General features: G+C 34.3%; 1 protein-coding gene across 1 annotated transcript; it reads left to right on the top strand.

The window, feature by feature from the left end:
• Positions 1-392: 392 nt before the first annotated feature.
• On the top strand, positions 393-8,395 carry LOC126814413 (PACRG-like protein). Its single transcript, XM_050539517.2, has 8 exons — positions 393-509; positions 901-1,435; positions 2,782-2,849; positions 3,454-3,544; positions 4,825-4,959; positions 5,898-6,005; positions 6,616-6,696; positions 7,001-8,395. The coding sequence occupies exons 2-8, from the start codon at positions 1,265-1,267 to the stop codon at positions 7,055-7,057; spliced, it is 711 nt and encodes a 236-aa protein (XP_050395474.1). The 5' UTR covers positions 393-509; positions 901-1,264; the 3' UTR covers positions 7,058-8,395.
• Positions 8,396-14,838: the final 6,443 nt, after the last annotated feature.

Here is a 14,838-nt window from a genome sequence, read left to right as displayed (position 1 = left end):
CGTAGAATTTAAAGTTTATTTCTTAGATTTTATTAGAGTAAAGGTTAACTTATTAATTGTGCCATGTAACACGTGAAAATTTTTCGAGACGTACTAAATGAACATAAATTAATTGGCGTAAGGATATTCATAGTAACGGTACATGTAGACTTGGTCATCTGGTCACTTTTAGAAAAGCTTGCCAGGAATCACTCTCACCCTGCTAATTTAATGTAAAAGTAAAGTGCAGAACATGATAAGTAATTACTTTATATACTGTACTAGAATACTGTTAAAACGACGTTCCAGATCCTGTCGAATACTTATCAACCGTTAAAACATTTAATAAAATATTTAAAAAATAAGACATTGACTCCAAGTTTACGCAAATTAATCGTCTGGTAAATCAGGAAAAATAACAGTGTTCGTTCCAACATGTGAAAATGTCAAGTACCTGCCGTGGACAGTTCCATCAATTCCAAGTCTAGCATAGGTTGTCGCAGGATTTTGCTTATTCAATATTGTGTAAGGTAATCGAATCTTCCAGAACATAATGTTTTAGAAAGAAGAATAAGTGTGGTTGTAGGTTGATACTGAATTACTAGGTTATATTGTTCAAATGACAAAAATATTTGATCATTACTAATACTAGTAATAACTTATTAACTATATCATATGGCTTAAATGAGGAATGTAAGATCATTAATACTATCAGAAGAAAAATAGGATCAGTATGGACTAATAGGTCTGTGACATCTGACTGTCAATCAGTATACAAATTAAAAACTGTGGCACAGTACATTATGTGCTTGATCAAAACAAATGTCCAAGAGAATATTAACTTGTAGTATCTGGGTAGATCAGATGAGTCATCTGGTTTTGATCAGAGAATTTTTTATTAAATAAAATCTTTATTTTCAGATTCTGTAGCACTACTTGGAAATATGGTAAAATTTGAATATAATCAAGTTGTATAAGAGCAGTGTTTGTAGCTCTGTATGTGTCATGGAAATTTGATAACATTATTCAGCATTATACAAAAAGATGACATAAAATCGATTGTGATTATGGTACGGTAGTTAAAAAAAACAACCTAGCATCGATTGGACAACTTTTATGATGTAAAATATTAATAAATAATAATATAGATGATAGCATCATAATCAATAGTTTTCTAGTTTAGTGATACATGTTCCAGTTGATCAGAAGAAGTTTGACTGTATTGTACTTCAGTGTTATTGACTGTTAAAGATTTGTTGTGGTTTTAGTTTTTAAATTGACTTCAATGGCTTCATGGGCAAAATCTTCACCAACTCCTCGTGATGCTCCTAGATTTAACCCAAATCAAGGAGGTCGTGGGGTTGGTGTGAAATCTAAATCAGATGGTATACCACCTTCAAGGTTAGCATTTAAAGCGAGACCATCTGATAAACTCAATCCTAAAACATTTGATCCTGTAAGTATGTTGAGTTATTTTATTCATTTTTCACTTAGATTTATTTAAGATGGACATAGGGGGGTTGGATGGCCGAATGGTTAGCACGTGCGCACTGTATCATAAGGCCTTTCATTGAGTCAACTCGCATGGTTTCGAATCCCCAGTTGTACGTGACAACCTCGTGGGTTTTCTCTGGGTCCTCTGGTTTCCTCCCACTGCTAAAGACCCCTACGCGCAAGTGGATTATTGAAATAAAATTAAAACCATGTGTTAGTCCCGAAATGACCTAGTTTGTGTCGAGTGGACGTTAAACCCCATTTCTCTCTCACTCTTGAGATGAACATGTAGATGTCAACAATTTTTCCACACCCATCCTGCCTCTAAATTACTCTATAAATCATAAATGTATGTTAGCAGAAGCGGGTAGTACCACAACATAAGGTATAATTATGAGACCAAGTGATTCCATTCAATTTAGGGAGTAGAATTTGAATTTCGATGACCTATTAATTCAGATTTTACACCCCAGAATTCCTAAGATGAGGTACTTTTAGGGAATTCTGAATCAACTTGCTTTGTTGCAGAGATGCCTCAGAATGAATATAAAAACCTGAAACCTGCACAACACCTTCAATCAACTTCATGGGGACATAAGCAATGTTCTCTAGCTTAAAATAAATTGTGGATTTGGTGGTTGACTGCTCTAACACTTGAACTTGAATCAAGTAGCATGGTTTCGATCCAACACTTGTATGTGACAAGGTGGAGGGTTGCCTAACCTTGTGAGTTTTCTCTGTGGTTTCTCCCCGGTTTCTCCTCACTGGGAGGGGAGGTGGGCTTTGAATGGCCGAATGGTTAGCATATGCGCTCTGTATCATAAGGTCTGTAAATTTAGTCTACTGCCGTGGTTTCGATTCTCGGTAGTATGTGACAAGGAGTAGGGTCGCCTATCCAACCTCGTGGGTTTTCTCTGGGTCCTCCGGTTTCTTCCCACTGCAAAAAAAACCTATGCACAAGCAAATTTTTGAAATAAAATTGAACCATGTGTTAGTCCCAAAATGACCTTGTTTCTGTCAAGTGGATGTTAAACCCCATTTCTCTCTCTTTCTCTTTCTCCCCACTGCTAAAGAGCTCTATGTCCAGGCGAATTATAGAAAAACAACTGTACCACATATTATTCCCGATTTTATTTTAGGTCAAGATGGTAATTAAGTGTCTCAGTTATTGGCTATATCTATTGTACTATAAATCGTGGGAGATCATTTTACCTATGATCACTTATTTATGATAATCTTATGATCTTAGAAAAAATATTTATAAATGTTCTATGTACATGTATAAGAATTTCAGTTTTTAATTTTCAGTTTAAAAATTCACAGAAACATTTATCACCATTTGCTAATTTGTATGCAAATGGTGGAGTTCCTTGCAGGTAAAGTAACACAGTACTACCTCTTTACACTTTAGTTCAGCATATCTTAATATCTATAAGTGCAACCACTCCCCTGTTCAAAATGAACCAAATGGATGTGCTACAGGGTTCTGATTTGAGCCCTATTTACCAGTCTTGACTAGGGATGGCGAAAAGTATCGATATAGCCGATAATCGTCGGCTGGCGACTACAAGAAAATATCGATATTCAGTTCTTGATATCGATTCTCGTATATAAATAAAGGAGCTTCAATAAAATGAAATTAACGGAATGTTTTGTGTCAAATAATCACATTCATATCATTCAAAACATACTAAAACTAAAAACACACATACTAAGTAAGGAAAACTGTTATTTCTTTCACCTTCAAATTTACCGATATATCGATATCGATATTGCCGAAATGGTTGCTGATATTGATATTTAAAATCAGCATCGATTGCCAGCCCTAGATGGGAGTGAAATAGATTAACTGGAGAATTTACCTGTCATTCAATTTACATGCCAGATAATTAGAATTTCAAAGTTTATAATTTTTATGTGTAAAAGCAAGACACTATTTTATTGTATTATTATTATTACAATATTATTTCATTTTATCAGATTATTTCATGGTAGCGTAAAACACAGATTACAGTGGGATATACAACCAGAACAAGTTCCCTTTAATCCTATACTAGTGGCTTTAGCTGATGTAAGTACACACAAAACAAAATCTTATACTAGTGGCTCTAGCTGATTTAAGTATACACAAAACAAAATCTTATACTAGTTATATATATATATAATTAGTGGCTCTATGTTTTGTAAGTACACACAAAACAAAATCCTATACTAGTGGCCCTAGCTGATGTAAGTACACACAATACGAAATCTTGTACTAGTGCCTCTATCATTTGTAAGTACACACAAAAGCAAGTTTCCTATAATATTCATGAAACACAAAACAAAATCCCTCTAGTCCTATATTAGTTGTCTTATCTCACATAAATTCCATTTAATTCTTTACCGGTAAACTTAAAATAAGTTCCATACAATTTGATACAAGTGATTCTCCCCTTAAACATACATTATGCAAGAGCTAAATCAACATATTATAAGTCTTTATTTAGGCTTCAGATGTTATAGAAATTATTAATTAGACCTTTATTTACATGCCAAGCTCGAAATCAACTCTGTAGACGCTTAGATACAGATTGGATTTACACAGTCGTCCATTTAAAATTAAATCAGTAAATGGCTGATCAAGCTAACGTTTACCGTTACTTGGTGACGTCGCTACCGGAAACTGGTGATGAAAGGCCTGTCAAGCGAGAGTACTATTGCTATTGAGAACGTTACTTGATAATCAAGAATATGTGGGTGGAGTTATCGCCTGTCAATCAAACGATCAACGATTCTCATAGACGGTGTAGATGCAGTTTATGCCTATTTCTAGTCAAAACTTCCAACACTGATAACTCCGTTCAGAATAAAGTAATTTGACTGAAATTTTCTTTTTATATCAACTATTAAACTCTTAACTAATGTATCTTTAAATGTTATTTGTGTTACAAGCTTTGTTATCTAGTTCATTGTAAAAGATTTAGAAACCTTGTGTTATGGTGGGGGGGGGAGTGCTTAAGGCTGAATGGTTAGCATGTGCATGTTGTATCATACGGTCTGTCATTGAGTCAACTGGCGTCTTTTTGATTCCAGTGTTGTATGTGTCAAGGAGTAGGGTCGTCGGTCCAACCTTGTGAGTTTTCTCCGGGTCTTTCTTTGGTTTCCTCCCACTGCTAAAGACCCCTACGAGCAAGCGAATTATTGAAATAAAATTGAACCATATGTTAATCCCGAAATGACCTAGTTTGTGTTGAGTGGACGTTAAACCCTATTTCACTCTCTTATGTGTCATATTGTCGATATTTACTGTTTGAGGTTCTGTGTCAGACCCAATTAGAAAAAAAAAGAAAAATGATTTTATATTTGCAGGGATTACGTGAAACGGTTCACCCATACATGTTTATAGCTGAAACTGGTTTTAAAGAATTGTTAGAAGTACAGAATGCAGATGAGAAAACACTTCCTCTTTTACCTAGATTAGCTCCACCCCTTCGAGCTGCTTTGGTAAGATACAATATCATACTCTCAATAAGTTTGTATTTCTTGTAATTCCAACCTTTATGCTGGGATCAAGTGACCATGTGGTTTAAAGTAATGTTAGATCCTAAGGTTCATTATCAATGAAAAGATGGCGGAAAGTTTGATCATCGACAAGGAGTAGATTATCTCTAGTTTACTCCCACTGGTAAACAAGTGATTTGTTTTCTTTGATAGGGAGTCAGTAATTGAACATATTAACACAAGGTACAATTTTATGTCCTGACAAGGACAGGTGTCTAGTTGTTCGGATGGGACGAAAAACTGGGGTCCCGTGTACACATTGGCATGCACGTATTGGCGTGCACGTAAAAAATCCCTTGACAGTTGGAATTCGATATAAGAGCAGGCCGTAGTGCCACTGTCCAGGCAAAATTTCCCTCATAGCACACTGTATGGCGTATGCCCGTCTTCATTAGCCCAGGTTAGGAGCAGAACAGTAGGACGTTAAACCCCATTTCATTTCATTTTCAATTTTATGGATACACAATTTATTGAAATGTATTCTCAAAATGATCTAATTTTTGTTGAATCGACATTATCAACTGAATTCATGATGGGAGATTATCTACCATTGATTTGTTTCTTATATAATAAGTGGGTATATTTTAGCATGGATTAGGCATTGAAATGATCACAAGGCTTCATGGTGAAATGATAGGAAAGTAAATGTATACTAATATTTATGACTGTCATTTGTTTGTCTGTCTGTTCAGGGTTGGCGGCTACACTAGGGCTGTTCTGAGGCTGAAATTTGGTGTATAGGGGTACCTCGGACCGGGGAGTAACATGGGTCTGAGGGCTATGGACTACCACTTCCGGTTTTGGAGTTATGCTACTTCCGCTACATCCGGTCAACCACTGATATATAAAGATGATAAATATTGTATATATTTTATTAACAGGGTCATGATAATATGAGTGTGTTTGAAAGAGGTTTAGCTGCCACGATACAACTAAGTGATGTAGTTGGTCCAGCATTAACACCACACCTTAAAGTTCTTCTTATGCCGGTAAGAATCGTTTCATTTACAGGCAAGTACTGGAAGCTGAACAAGAATTTCCTGATTGGTTTCCACTTACAGGGCTGACGGTGATGTGAATGTGAAAAAATAAGCAAGATCCACTGATTTACATACTGGCATATAGGCCTATATCAAAGAATATCAAACAGTTGAAAATTGATGGAGTTTACCGTTGGCAGAAAATATGGCCATTGTGGCAAAAAATACCCTTGTTTAATTTGGTGTCATTCCATCCGATGTATCTTTTTTTTTTGTTAAGGACCCACGGTGGCTCGGTGAGAAATGCTGGCTCAATAACTTGAATGTCCAGATTTCTGTCCGGGTGTTGGCTGAGAAAGTTCCACTGGATTTTCCAGTGTGGGTATTCTTTGTCATTGTTGCAGGATAGACTGGCAAGTAACAGTAGGATGTTCAACCCATTTTGGTTAAACCTGTCCATATTCTCTGCCAATTGGATATTTAGCAGTTTATGAGGAGATTGTTATTATCATTATTATTATTCCCATGTTTTTGGCATGGAACCATCTGAATATTTTTTTTGTATAATAACAGTTGGTATAATAGAATGATATTGAGTGTATTATTTGTATATTAACAGTTAGCTAAGAGAATGATGGACAAGAAATATAAAGAAAGAATAACGGAATGTTTACAACATTTAGAACAAAATTGTGGACGGGTATGTTCTTATCTTTGTTAAGATTTGAGGTTGTCTTAAGAGTGTGGGATACAAATAGTGAATTCTTGATCAAATTCCATGGCATAAGTAAGCCCCATCCAACATTCGACCCTATGCTATACTTTTGAGCAGTTTTACATTACGGTTAATTGTCTGTAAATTTATCAAAATTTAATATAAAATATATCTATATTATCATTCCAAATTGGTATACCTTTTCTGGAAAATAATGACATCATATATTTAGTGCTGTTATTTGTTTATTTTTCAGTGCCGAACTAATTTCTTGGTTTTTATTTTGCAGGATGCCTTACCAATTATTAAATCAAAAGTTCCAACTTATTCTTCCATATATGGATGAAAGATGTAACAATGATTGAAGAAGGAAAATTGATTCTCAGCAATATCATGTGACCACACACAGCATGTAGATCTCACAAACTTTAGAATATTTTTATTCTGTTTATATTATTAACAGTAGTGCATCTATATACATAGAGTTAGAACTAGTCTTTCTACAGTAAAACCTGCCTGATCTGACCAGTCAATGTTAGCTGTTAACTTTAAACCTGGGAAACTGACCACAAATTCAAATCAACAGATTTCTGAAAGCATTCACCCAGCATTCATTAGAAACAGACAGATCCATTACGAAACAAACCATGCTCAATCCGTCCTTGCTAAAATACAAAAAGTTGCAGAGTTATCGATGTGAATGCTGCACTGAACATAAGCGTACATTACCATACCAGACTTTAAGGTGTATTCAAAGAGTCATTTCAAACATTTTCAAATGATGTATGCCTTTACATTAATATGAAGACTACTCTATATGTCACATGACCAGTTCTCTGAATGCGACATGACCAGTTCTCTGAATGCGATATGACCAGTTCTCTGAATGTCACATGACCACTACTTTGGATGTCACATGACCACTTGTTTAGATGTTACATGACCACAACTTTAGATGTCACATGACCACAACTTTAGATGTCACATGACCACAACTTTAGATGTCACATGACCACTACTTTAATGTCACAATTTATATGAATATATTTTTATACTTCATTCATTTTTTGCACCTAGATTTATGAGATAATTAATTGAATGATTATGATCTTATATTATACACCTGACACTTCCTAATATATCCGACTCCAAGAGAAGCATGCATTACAACTTATTTTATTACTTTATATTTCTATTATTATATTGACAACGAATCATTAAGAAAAACTTAAGTAACATTAATCAATTGGAATTCCAGTATACAAAGTATTAAGGGCCTATACTCTGCACTTATGTTGTAGCTAAAACATAATTAAAATATCTTGAATGTTGTATTATTAATAATAGCATTTAATTATTTGACATTAATCAATTAGAATTCCAGTCAGTATACAAAGTATTAAGGGTCTATACTCTGCTTATTGTAGCTAAAAACATAAGTAAAGTATTTAGATATTTGACATTAATCAATTTGAATTCCAGCCAGTATACAAAGTATTAAGGGTCTACACTCTGCACTTTTGTTGTAGCTCAAACAATTAAAACATCTTAATGTTGCATTATTAATGATAGTATTTAAATCTTTGGTTATGTAGAAATTTGAATATTGTATTATTAATATGATAGCATTTAGATAAGTAATTATGTAGCAATTTAAAAGCTTATACATGTAGTTGTTGTTGTTGTTAAAATACATGTACTCAGCTTTATATCTATATGTGCCTTAAGTCAATCCAATTTAATCTTTAATTCTTCGAGGTTTTGATAAATAAACAGCCAATCAAATCTCATAAACAATCATTGGTTTTATTATAAGTACAATACTAAATGAATGAAATGAATGTCTTGTCTACGATATCACCTTAGGTGGAAGTGGACGTAAAACCCCAGAAACGAACGAACGAACGAACGAATGAAATGGGTGTTTAACATCCATCTTTTCTGCTCCAACCGGGCAAATGAAGACAGGTATATGCCATGCAGTATACCATGAGGTAAATACTGCCCGGACAGCATTTGAATTCCTACCTCACTTGTTCGTTCTTTCCAACTGACTAGATGCTGACATGGGGAAACAAACCACACAGGAAAATCTTGAGTAACTTTCTCGAGAAACACAGGGATTGAACACCAGGCCCCCAAGTTCACAAAGCCTTCTCAGACTTAAGTTAAGAATTTACTCAAAATTGTTCGCCTTATTTTAAACATGCATTATGCAAGAGCAAAATCTCCTTATTACAAGTCTTTCTTTAGGCCTGAAATGTTATCTAAATTATCAATTAGACATTAATTAACTTATCCAGATCATAATAAACTCTCGATGTCAAAGCTAGCCTTCGATGTTGGCTGGATTAGATTCCTATATGCCGCTAACGGTCATTGATAATTAAATCAGAAAAAGTGGATAATCAAGACTATGCTGTTTATATTAATGATTTTAGTAATGATGACCGAGACTATGCAAAAATTTCACCCGCTTCTTTCTCGGCTCATAGTGGATCAATTTGACTGAAATTTTCAGCAAATTACCTTTACACTATCTAGTTTTTAACTATTATAACGAGAACTGCCATCTCTTTATCTTATCTCCCATAATGTATCTTTAACTAAAATATAGTCTGTTTTAAAACTTTTGTTGTTTTAATTTAGCAAATACACCAATAAGAAACTATGTGCAAAGTTTTGTGTTTCTGGATCAAAGATATTTCTCATAAACAGTGATTGAAAGTTGAGTAAATTCTTAACTTGGTTCTGAGAATGCTTTGTGATCTCGGGGCCAGATCTCCTGGTTAGTGAACCAGCACCTTACTCACTGAGTCACTGTGGCTTCCCTAGATATTACAACATAATGTTGGATATCATGATTACATTATTCAACTTAAAGTAAATCAGCAGAATTATGTGGAAGTTGGATTGTAACAAGGGCTATGAGTTGTGCATTTTGTTAAAGACACATTCAAAGAACTTCCTCTGTATAATAAATTTTGCTAATGCAGTTAAGGTATTAAATGTATTTACATGTAGTAATAAATATTGTGACATTGTAAAGGTATATGATATGTAGGCCTAAGTCAATATCTGTGTAATTATTAGGTTGTTTAAAAGGTCAAAATACATTCCATTATGATGTGCTACAAGTTAAGGTATATATATTTCCCAATGAACTTCCTCGACACATGATCGGAACGAATACAGGACCTCTTATTTAGTGAGCTATTGCTGTACTCACCGAGCCTCCATTAGGTAATAGGGTTGAAGTTGAAAGACAGTTTCCTCTTACTTTTGTTTAAAAGTCGAACTGAAACATGGGGTTAAACGTCCTACTGTTTTGCTTCGACTGGGCTAATGAAGACGGGATGATCTATAGATTGTATCCACTTTATCTGATGAGTTGGTGGGTGCCGCAGTAGTCTTACACATGCGCTGTAGATAATTAGTCTGTTATTCATCACTCTGATTAAAACACTGATCTTATTTAGTTTCGTATTTTATGGTTCCAAATTTCGATTTACTTGTTTTCACAACACTAGGATCTGGAAGAGTTGTTATATAATGTGTGCTCTAGTTGAAGTGAAGGATTAGCCAATGAAACGGTCTGTTACAGGGAGTTCTTGGCATGCGATACATGGAACTGTGGGTAACCACTAGAAACGTCAACGCTGATGTCAGACGCGACCTCAACAACAACCGGTCAGATCTTCATGTAGTGTAGGCCATTGAAAGTGTAAAAAAACGAAATGAAATATAGATCTGTATTGTAATCAGTAGGCCTACTATTGTACTATACCCGTCCATGTATTTTTATATGATTAATTATATAGATTTATATTGTCAATAAGTTCTTTGTTGTTTTTATAGTCTACTTTTCAAAGGAACATATTCTGTCGATGCCCATGTTCATCTGGATATCTTGAGTTAACCCTTTTTTTCCGTAGGCCTTGTAAACATGATAGTGGCTACAGTTTTTAACTTATTTTTTACATATTTGAGGTGCAGCATTGGGACAATGAGAGGATGAGCCCTTTTGATTTTCACTGGTCTCCGTCCATCTCTTGCAAAAGGCTGGTATATCTTGCATGCCAACTGCTTGCTATATACTGACCAGGCACAGCGCAGAAAGAGTTATAATTTCTTGACTGTAAACACCAATTTCCATATCGAAGAAACAATAAACACAAATAAGTCTCAGTTCTTGTTGACTGAAGTTTTGGATCGCATCAGAATACACCTTGGAATGAACGGAATTAATAAATTTTCTTTCACCAAGATTATTTGACTTTCATGATGATGTACAAATAAAGAAAGTGTTGAAAAGTCAATTGCACCAAGGAAAAGAGAACGAATTAATGTCTACTTGAGCCTTCAATTATATGAAATACTAGCAGGACACCCGGGTCTGCTCAAAGGCCAAATTTGATGGCCTAAAACATTCACAGGGTCATGCTAGTTAATATGATACCACATATATTTGGGTTGAGCACGGCAACGAAGCCTGATTCGTCCGGTGTCCAAATTCGATGGCCAAAATCATGCTGGTTAATTTGATACCACATATGTGGGGGTGAATCGCGCAGTGATAGGCGAACATACATACAGCTTTGATTTATATACATTAGTTAGTACATTTACTTAATAGATCAAGTTTTCACAGTTTATTATTAAAGGGGTAAGAAAAAATTTGACAAATTTACAAACTATTAAATAAAAAGTCCAGTAATTATATAAAACAAAAGACAGTTGATTTTAATTAATTCTTATGATTTACTTATCAAATACATAATTTATACAATAACAAATATAATTGAATATACAACTAAAAAAAATTAAACAAATGTCTTAAAAAAAACAGAATCAGTACCTTCCTGATATAAACAATACAAAATCGATTAAAATAAATAACAAAATTGTCAACACAGTTCAGAGCCATAACACTTTTATTTATTAAGAATTTTTAACTAAGCCAAATAGTTTCTACTACTGTATTGTCATTGAGTAAAATCACATACATAGTAAAATGTTCCAACTACTGCGCCTTAAGGCCAATTTACATTCCACTAAGCAAAGCCGCAAGGCATTGTCTTTGCATACCTTTGCGCGCTTCAAGGCCCAGCTTTAGCATCGCAATGTTCTGAGCGGATCGAAGGAATTGAACTTGGCTCAACTTTTTTACTTTACTCAAAACATCGCAGACAAACAGCCAATCCAGCAACATGATGTCTGCTGTTGCGATCACCAGACCAGCTTCTCTTAGTTTTGCTCACCACAATCGGCAGCTTTTGAATTTTTTTGCTTAGCAGAGTGTAAATTGACCTTTAGAGTGCCCCAAACTGCCTGGGTAGTATGAATAGCCATGATGAAGAACTAGAATATAGTCCTACAGTAGTATAGAGAGCGATATTACATAAATGGCGATTTTAGATAGTCTAGGGATTACGCTGATGTCTTTCAAGAAACCAGGGTATTGAAGAACTAGAATATAGTCCTACAGTAGTATAGAGAGCTATATTACATAAATGGCGATTTTAGATAGTCTAGGGATTACGCTGATGTCTTTCAAGAAACCAGGGTATTGAATATTTATATGTTGCAATTGTAAAAAAAAACAACAGAAAAAATATACTTAAGAAAATTTAACAAAACTTGTTCTAAAAGTACATAAAATAACAAACGGAGGTTTGCCAGTCAACCCCATGTGCTCTCTCACCTAACATTAATGGAGAAGTCCATCCTTTTGTCTTAATCAGGATGTTATGAGAAGAACCATTAGCCATTAAGGGGGGAGGGGGGCTGGAAGGTCCAAGGGATACACATTAGATCATAAGGTCAAGTAGTGCTGAGGTTCAATTCCCTGCTTGTATGTGACAAGGAGTAGGGCTGCCTGTCCAACCCTTGTGAGTTTTCTCCAGGTCCTCCCACAGCTAAATACCCCAACATGCAAGCAAATTATTGAAATAAAATTGAACTGGGTTAGTCCCGAAATGACCTAGTTTGTGTCGAGTGGATGTTAAACTCTCCCTCCCCTGGAAAAAATGAGGTTCATAGTCCAATCAACACATACTACGTTATTTTGTTACTAATAAATATATGTATATGACATTTTTAGTTCAATAATCGGCATGTGAGTCGGGGTCTTTAATAGTGGAACGAAACTGGGGTACACCGAGACAACTCACAATATCACATACAATCTTAGTGGCAAAACCACACCACTTACTCAATGACAGACCATATTACGGAGAGCACCCAAGTCAGATCACTCTGCTACCAAAACCCCCAGATATTATTGCTGGCTTGTTTTTGTAGTGACTAACACTTCCCTTTAAAGCATCACAGCCAATGTTATTTTATTAATGGTTGTGCATGATTGAAACCATCTAAATACTAGATCAATTATGAATAAAATACAGAAAATTACAAAAAAATTTCCTTTAAATGTTGGAATTTTAGAATACAATTTACTTTGCACAATTTGTGAATAGTTTTTCAATTGCTGTTTTGCATCTTTCAAAGTGGAATATAAACATACATGTCTAATTAAAAGGCATTTTTGGTTCTATAAAAAATATATATTTTATTTAAGACTTTGTATAATATACTTGTAACAAAATAAAATGTTTCACGTGCATCATCAATTCAACATGCAAAAAACAAACTTTCCCAACCATACATAAAATAGTTACCAAAAACCAAGAAAACAATGTGGCAAAACATCAAATGGAAGCTTTCAGCAATCACAACGATTTTAAAACATTTATTTTTCTGTAACTAAGGACAGATTACTTAAAATGTCATATTGTCAAACATAGGCTAATAAACTTTGATGGTACATATATGTATAGCCTAATTAACATTACAGGCAACATTACGGAAATGTTTCTGGTGTCATAATACTTTGTTAAATGTAAGAGACACCACTTAGTTTTCATTTTTTTGAAAGCAGGATGCAACAGATCGAATTAATTCTGATGTTCATCTCACTGCTTCGACTTCCGATCCAAAATTAATGATGAGATTGACAATTATTGATTATTCCGTTATTTCTAGCACTCTTTTATTTTTGTGATAAATTCTTAGCTTAAAATCAAAAGAACATAAGACACTCATCCATGCTACACTGGGTACCTAAACCAGGGCCCTGATTCACGAAATTTTAACTAAAGATAAAATCCAAATTTTAGTAGATACCTCAATTTTGATTGGCTAAGCACTAAAATCAATCTAATATTATCCAATCAAATTACTAAAATTTGGATTTTATCTTAGTTAAGTTTTCGTGAATAAGGGCCCTGTATCGTGTTGTTGCGATGTTTCAGCAGTAGTTTCAGTATTTAATGTTAAGTTTCAAACAATTGTTGGGGAAATCGTTGACAATTATCAAAATATATTTGGTTCCTATTGACGCATTGTTTAAAATGAATTTTAACAATTTCAGAAACTCCCACTAAAACAGCACTACTGCATGATACCCGAGTTGTAGGGAGATGATTGGTAAATGTTTATATTTAGAACACAAAAGGCAGACGAAACCCATATCTGTTGGATATAACTAAATAACTAAAAGCCCACAAGTTAGTATGTCAAAGAATACAAGAATACCTTAGTCACATGATAATAAACATAAATTTTAAATATAGTATATAATTTGTTTAATAAAAAACAATATTTCAATTCCGACAAAAACATGTTCAGGAACAGATTTGTTAGTTGTTATCTGAAGTTTAAATCTAGTATTTATAATACATGTACATCAGGATGGGCCGGAGACTGGAGTGAAGAATATAAAGTTTCTATATCTCTGTTAATTTTTTTTAATTTAATTTTTTGACGTTATATAAAATTGAAGAGATCATATTTGGCACATGAAAAGTAAAACCTTGACCACCTCTGGCCCCAGTTTCACAAAACATTCTCAGACTTAAACATGCATTATGCAAGAGCAAAATCTGCTTATTACAAGTCTTTCCTTAGGCCTGAAATGTTATCTAAATTATCAATTAGACATTAATTAACTTATCCAGACCATAATAAACTCTCGATGTCAAGGCTAGCCTTCGATGTTGGCTGGATTAGATTCCTATATGCCGCTAACGGTCGTTGATAATTAAATCAGAAAAAGTGGATAATCGA

Source organism: Patella vulgata, chromosome 3, assembly GCF_932274485.2.
Source record: "Patella vulgata chromosome 3, xgPatVulg1.2, whole genome shotgun sequence".
Taxonomy (NCBI): Eukaryota; Metazoa; Mollusca; class Gastropoda; family Patellidae; genus Patella; species Patella vulgata.
Note: the sequence above shows the minus strand (reverse complement) of the source record. Positions and strands in the feature narration are given on the sequence as shown.